Genomic DNA, 6,666 nt, shown 5'->3' with positions numbered 1-6,666 from the left:
CACACACACACACACACACACACACCAAGCCACAAAGAAGTGTGACATTTACTTCCCACTCATCAACAGATGCACACACATGCACACGCACACACATGCGCGCACACACACACACATACACGTTCAGGCAGAAAAGAAACACATGTTCATGCTGTAGTTCCTCACTAATTTGTGTCTTTATTTCTCTGGCCCCATCTCCCTCCTCTCCGTCTGGCCTGCAGGGAGTCAGGAGAGCACCAAGTACATGTTCAGCTCCAGAGGGCTGTTTGCTGTGCCGTTCGGCCGCACCACCAAGCCTGCTCACATCGCCAAGATCAAGATGAAGTTCCGCTTCCTGGGCAAGCTCATGGCCAAGGCCATCATGGACTTCAGACTGGTATGCCCATCACATATACTCCTGAGTAAACTCTACTCTTGGTCTCTCTCTCTCTCTCTCTCTCGCTCTCGCTCTCGCTCTCGCTCTCTCTCTCTCTCACAGAAAGGACACATAAATGATGTGTGAATTATTTGAATCGCATACTTGTTTCTTCTCTCTCTCTCTCTCTCTTTCTCTCTGTAGACCACATACAAAATGCACCCATACTTTCTTTCTTTTACACACAAGATTTGTGACCACCTACTTGTTTCCCAACACACATATGGTTGAATGAAGCCCATCTTCAACCAGTATATGTTCATAGCACTTAAAGAGAGACAGTTTCCTGTCTACAGCTCCTGTCTTCTGCAGGATCTATTCCATGCTCTAAAAGCACCTCTCATAAGTGTGTTTGTGGTTAGACCTTCATTTCACAGATACAGATAATTTGATCTGTGGAGACAGACCTGTTGCACCATATCATTGAAATGTATTATGTTACACCACTGTGTGTTAACTTGTTACTGTGTGTTTCTAATGTGTGTGTGTGTGTGTGTGTGTACAATCATAGCTGGACCTACCGCTGGGTCTTCCCTTCTACAAATGGATGCTGCGGCACGAGTCGTCCATCAGCTCCCACGACCTGGTCAACATCGACCCGAGCGTGGCCAAGTCCATACAGCACCTGGAGGACATCATCCGCCAGAAGAAGAGACTGGAACAGGACCGCTCCCATGTGAGTCTCACTCACTCACTCTCTCACTCTCTCACTCTCTCACTCTCTCACTCTCTCACTCTCTCACTCTCTCTCACACACACACACACACACACACACACACACACACACACACACACACACACACACACACACACACACACACACACACACACACACACACACACACACACACACACACACACACACACACACACACTCACACTCTCTTTCCATCTCTATTTCTCTGTCTCACTCAAACACACACACTTATAAACGCTCGTGCCACATTTCTATCAATTGCAGCACAGCTAGTTAACAATATTTCTTCATAACACCTAGAGAAGTAAACACACTGTCCGGCCTCAATAATATCCAGAACCCATAATGTATATTCGCACCTCTGGTTAGATCTGAATAGGACCCGTACACGTTTCCTGCATAGTCATCTCCACTACTGTGCTGCTGCTGTGTGTGTGTGTGTGTGTGTGTGTGTGTGTGTGTGTGTGTGTGTGTGTGTGTGTGTGTGTGTTCCCTACCATACTGCTTTTTAATGCTGCCTGACTTAAATCTGGTCATAATGATAATTCAACATCCTATTATAGATATCATGGTATGATATGGTATATGGTACAGCATATCATTTTAGTGAGCACAGACTGGGTTTAACCTACAGAAAGCCCCATTGTTGGGTGATTCATGTGCCTCCATTAAATATATGAAATGCTCCAATCTCTCTCTCTCTCTCTCTCTCTCTCTCTCTCTCTCTCTCTCTCTCTCTCTCTCTCTCTCTCTCTCTTTCTCTCTCAATTCAATTTCAATTCAATTCAAAGGTAGCTTTATTGGCATGACTCATCAAAGCAGTGTTGCCAAAGCAGACATATAGCAATACAAACAGATACAATATCTGTTTGGAAACAATCAACACATAAAAAATAAGAAATACAAGAAAAAAGAAACTTACTAAATACTACTATATGGTTTATAAATGAAAGGAAACTTATGCAATGCTGTATAGAAGGAAACTTATTATGAATACAATAATATAAGTATATGTACTGTATATACATCAAATATTGTCAATATGCACTCACTTCCTCATTTTGTGACACTCTATTGTGCCGCCAGGTGTATACAATTTGTTTGTTCTCCTAACAGAAATTCAATTTTTTGTTTCTTTCTCTCTCTCTCTCTCTCTCTCTCTCTCTCTCTCTCTCTCTCTCTCTCTCTCTCTCTCTCTCTCTCTCTCTCTCTCCGCGTGGCCCGTAGACGAGGGAGACGCTGCAGCAGGCGCTGGAGAGTCTGAACATGAACGGCTGCTCGGTGGAGGACCTGGGCCTGGACTTCACCCTGCCCGGCTTCCCCAACATCGAGCTCAAGAAGGGGGGCAAGGACGTGCCCGTCACCATCCACAACCTGGAGGAGTACCTAAGGGTGAGGATCAGAATCTGTGTTTTTACTCACACATACATTTGTCAGGGTTCATACGTTTTTAAAAAAACCTGTAAAAGTTATGGAATTTGAAAATGCCAATTTCCAGGCCTGGAAAGGTTTTGGAAAACAAAAAACAAAAAGTCTTGGAAATTCTCTGGTGGAAATGTATATGAACCCTGATTTGTTTTTCGTGTGGGTGCCAGATACTGTAATGATGTTTACAATATGATGTGTTGCTAGATATCTGCTAAAAACGGGCCATTTTGTTCCACGGCCTGATTATACAAGGTTGTTAAATGTGCTTGTTAAATCGCATCTGAGCATGTTTTTGACAGACTAAAGGTGCGATGGACCAGAGGTCAGACAACAGGATTTAAATGCTCTCTCCATCCGTTGTACGTCTTGAAGTCCGTTAACGGCCCTCCCTCTTGTTTGTGTCTGTAGTTGGTGGTGTACTGGACTCTAAACGAGGGTGTGTCACGGCAGTTTGAGTCGTTCAGGGAAGGCTTTGAGTCAGTCTTCCCTCTGCATCACCTGCAGTACTTCTACCCAGAGGAGGTCAGTGTGTTCTCTCTATCATTCTCCCTCTCTCTCTCTCTCTTCCCCCCTCTCTCTTCCTCTCTTTCCCTCTATCTCTCTCATACACTCTATCTCCATCCTTCTCTTTCTCCCTCTCCTTTCTTTCGTGTCGCCTAGTAACGTCCCCTTTTCTCTCCTCCAGCTGGACCAGCTGCTCTGTGGCAGTAAGTCCGAGACCTGGGATGTGAAGACTCTTATGGAGTGCTGTCGGCCAGACCATGGTTACACACACGACAGGTAAATGACACTTGTAGTACAGCGATATTAAGCTGCTGCCCATGGCTTTGTCGTCGTTAGTAACATTAGCAAACCTTAAGCAACAGCCTCTCTCATGCAAAATGCAAACTTGCTCCATGCTTTTTTTTTTTAAGAAAACACTGTTCTAATGCATTCTGTGTATGGATGAGCATGGGTGCACATTACTTTAACTGAAGATAATTTGACCATTTCTGTTTTTGTATGTGTGTGTGTAGCCGGGCAGTGCGGTTCCTGTTTGAGGTGCTCAGTAGCTTTGATGCGGAGCAGCAGAGACTCTTCCTGCAGTTCGTCACAGGAAGCCCCAGACTGCCCGTCGGAGGTCAGAACCGCTCTCTTACCCTCGTTCTCTTTCCCCCTCCCTCCCTTTTGGTTTGTCTGTCTCACTCTCTCTCTCTCTGTCTCAGTCTCTGTCGATCTGTCTATCCATATTATTATTATTCTCCCTTTCTTGTATTTGTTTATTTAAACTGCCTAAAAGCACAAGCTCAAGCTCCACCTCATTTAAACCCTGTGTGTGTGTGTGTGTGTGTGTGTGTGTGCGCTTGTAGGTTTCCGGAGCCTGAACCCTCCACTGACCATCGTGCGGAAGACGTTCGAGTCGACGGAGAATCCGGACGACTTTCTGCCGTCGGTCATGACGTGCGTGAACTACCTGAAGCTGCCCGACTACTCCAGCATCCAGATCATGCGCGAGAAACTGTTGATCGCGGCTCGAGAGGGCCAGCAGTCCTTCCATCTCTCCTGATGTTACTACCGCCTCTTTTCGCCACCTCCCCTCCCTCCCTCCCTCCTTCGCTCCATCCCTCCCTCGCTCCTCTCCTCCCCTTCTTTCGTCTTTCATTCAGAATGCCTTCTCCCCCGCTCCCCCTCAACTCACAGAGAAATCATGACTTCCGCCTAGGAGTTTTGTCATCTGACCGACTTTTTTTTTTTTTAATAATTATTATTATTCTTTTCTGGCTTTCGTTTTTTGTTACATTTCTTATGTTTTAATCCTGTTAATTTTTTTTGGTCTGGCCCTGTGGGAAGGTGCTGCTCTGTTGTATCCTTCCTAATCCAAAAAAAATGAAAATAAAAAAAATAGAGGATTAAAAAAAAAAAAAAAAACTGCAAAATTAGCTTGCAGACGCGAGAGACGAGAGAGGGATGGAAAACTACAGAGAGAAGGAAAAATCCAGAGACTCCCGCTGCACTCTCTTTTCTCTCTCTCTCTTTCTCTCTCTCTTCCTCTCATTCACCCTCCCCAATGTACACAACCTATGACTTAAAAACGAGAAAAGGAAAAAAAAAAAAATGTTAAAAAAAAAATATCAGTAGTTGAGTAATGTGTTTTAAAAAAAAAAAAAAACTTACTAAGATGGAGGGGGCGGGGCGTGGGGATACACCTGGCTGACATGATAAACCTGCACCGCTGTGTCATATTCAAAATAGACAAAAAAACGAGTGGGGGAAAAAAAAGGGATTTTTATCTCTCCTGACACTCTGGCATGGTGACGCCATCACTGTGTGTGTGTGTGTGTGTGTATGTGTGTGTATGTGCAAGGGTGTGTGTGTGTGTGTGTGTGTGCTTGGGGGGTGGGTGGTGGTCGTGAAGGAAGGGGTCTCATTAAGCAGGCTAGGTTCACTTAGAGCTCCAAAGATCATTTGTACAGACAAGGTAAAAAAAAAAAAGAAAAAAAAGTTGCAGATTTTGCTCAACACACATTTAATAGGGTTAGCTGTGTGTGTGTGTGTGTGTGTGTGTGTGCGTGTCTTTCTTTCTTTCTTTCTTTCTTTCTTTCTGTCTACTCCCTCCCTCTCTCTTCTCCGTCAGATCCTCCATTCCTATCTGTCTCTCCTGTGATATAGCCTCGCCCCCCCATCCCTCCCCCCAAACCATACACACACACACACCCCATCTCCACCCTGTGTGTTTTGCTTTTTTTCCCCTAGTTCAGCTTCAGTTTATTGTAATTATAATAATTATTATTTTCTCTTTCTCCATCTCTCTCCTTGTGTGTTGAATTATTTTTTCCCCCATTATTATTAACTGTTTCTGGCAGATTTCCTGAAGATGTGTGCAAGTTGCAGTTGGTTGAATGCGAGTAGTGACATTAAAAAAGAAAGAAGCATAGTGTCTATCACTATTATTATAATTATTATTATTGTTGTTGTTATTTGATTGTTTTTGTTTTTTACCCGAGTTGAAATGATGTTCTGGCCTACAGTTACAACCCCCCTCCCCCCCCCCCCCCCCCCCCCACACACACACACCTCCCCCATTTCCAGCACCGTACCTCGTGCGGCACGACGGGGAAGGGAGGACTAAGGGGACGAAGGAGTCATTTAGAGATAGAAAAAGAAAGTTCTTTTGGCACATGCTTTGTTAAAAGTAGCATGCGCTTGCTGGAAACATGGGGGACTACTTTGATTTCAAAATTAAATAACAAAGATAGAAGCCACAGACTTTGTGCACACGTCTGCGCGTCTGTGACGGAGGTGTCGGGTCCGGCCGACGCGGTCTCGGCTGCCCGGTGCCGGCCGCCTCCCTTTGCGATCCCGTTTTAAAAAGCAGCGCACATGAGCATGGAGAGGAAGGAAAAGGAGGGAGAAAATGGCTGGTCTCATTTTGTTGTATAACGGCCAGATAGCATTTCAGAAAACAAAAGAAAATGAACCAGAATTTAAAAAAAGGAAAAAAAAAAAAAGTTAACAGAATAAAGTTTATATGCAGATCTACGCCCCGGTTTAGTGGCGCAGGATTCTGCTTTACATTTTTTTTCTTTTTTTTTTTTTAATTTTCTATTTTTTTTCTGTTCTGTTCATTTGTTTTTTGTCCTTTTCATCTTTTTTCTTTCTCGCTGTAGTTCTTTTTTTTTTTTCTTTTGCACTGCTGGCTTGGAACAAACCGTGGTGTGCACTGCAGTCAGTGGCCAGGAGGTGGCAGCAGCGCGCAGCTCTCCTGCGCCCCATCGTTCATGTGCTGGTTTTTAAGATCTGCAATAATTTACTGCATCAGGTTCGTGTTTTTACCTGAACTTAAATAAAGTAACTGTTTGACTCAGTTGTGGTTCTCTTACTTGGTGCGAGTGCAGTACACGTTGACCAGGTCACAAGATGGTGGTTATTAAGTAGACATCAATGATCATGTCATTTAAAATGGATGTTTGTGTCATAGCTACAGAGGTTGTATCCCCAAGGGGTATTACAATAAGAACAGGATTGCAATGTCCCTGTAATCGTTATGAATTTAAAAGTGCGTCTGTAAGCCCCAGTTGCTTAGCAACTTGGGGAACAAGGTCCTAACCCCAAGGTCATGGACGTGATCATGAAAATGCTACTGTGA

The 6,666-nt window shown here is 44.2% G+C and overlaps 1 protein-coding gene across 8 annotated transcripts in view; it reads left to right on the top strand.

Annotated features, from left to right (window-relative positions):
* trip12 (thyroid hormone receptor interactor 12) overlaps positions 1–6,384 on the top strand; it is a 59,894-nt gene extending 53,510 nt beyond the window's left edge. For all 8 annotated transcript variants that reach the window (XM_062552508.1, XM_062552509.1, XM_062552511.1 and 5 more), the window contains 7 exons: positions 222–376; positions 927–1,091; positions 2,340–2,504; positions 2,949–3,062; positions 3,226–3,320; positions 3,557–3,660; positions 3,890–6,384. In XM_062552508.1, the coding sequence (XP_062408492.1) occupies positions 222–376; positions 927–1,091; positions 2,340–2,504; positions 2,949–3,062; positions 3,226–3,320; positions 3,557–3,660; positions 3,890–4,086 (995 nt within the window). In that variant the 3' untranslated portion in view covers positions 4,087–6,384. The remainder of the gene's footprint in view (positions 1–221; positions 377–926; positions 1,092–2,339; positions 2,505–2,948; positions 3,063–3,225; positions 3,321–3,556; positions 3,661–3,889) is intronic.
* The last annotated feature ends 282 nt before the right edge of the window (positions 6,385–6,666 follow it).

The sequence above is a fragment of the Sardina pilchardus genome, chromosome 13 (genome assembly GCF_963854185.1).
Source record: "Sardina pilchardus chromosome 13, fSarPil1.1, whole genome shotgun sequence".
Classification (NCBI taxonomy): domain Eukaryota; kingdom Metazoa; phylum Chordata; class Actinopteri; order Clupeiformes; family Clupeidae; genus Sardina; species Sardina pilchardus.
Note: the sequence above shows the minus strand (reverse complement) of the source record. Positions and strands in the feature narration are given on the sequence as shown.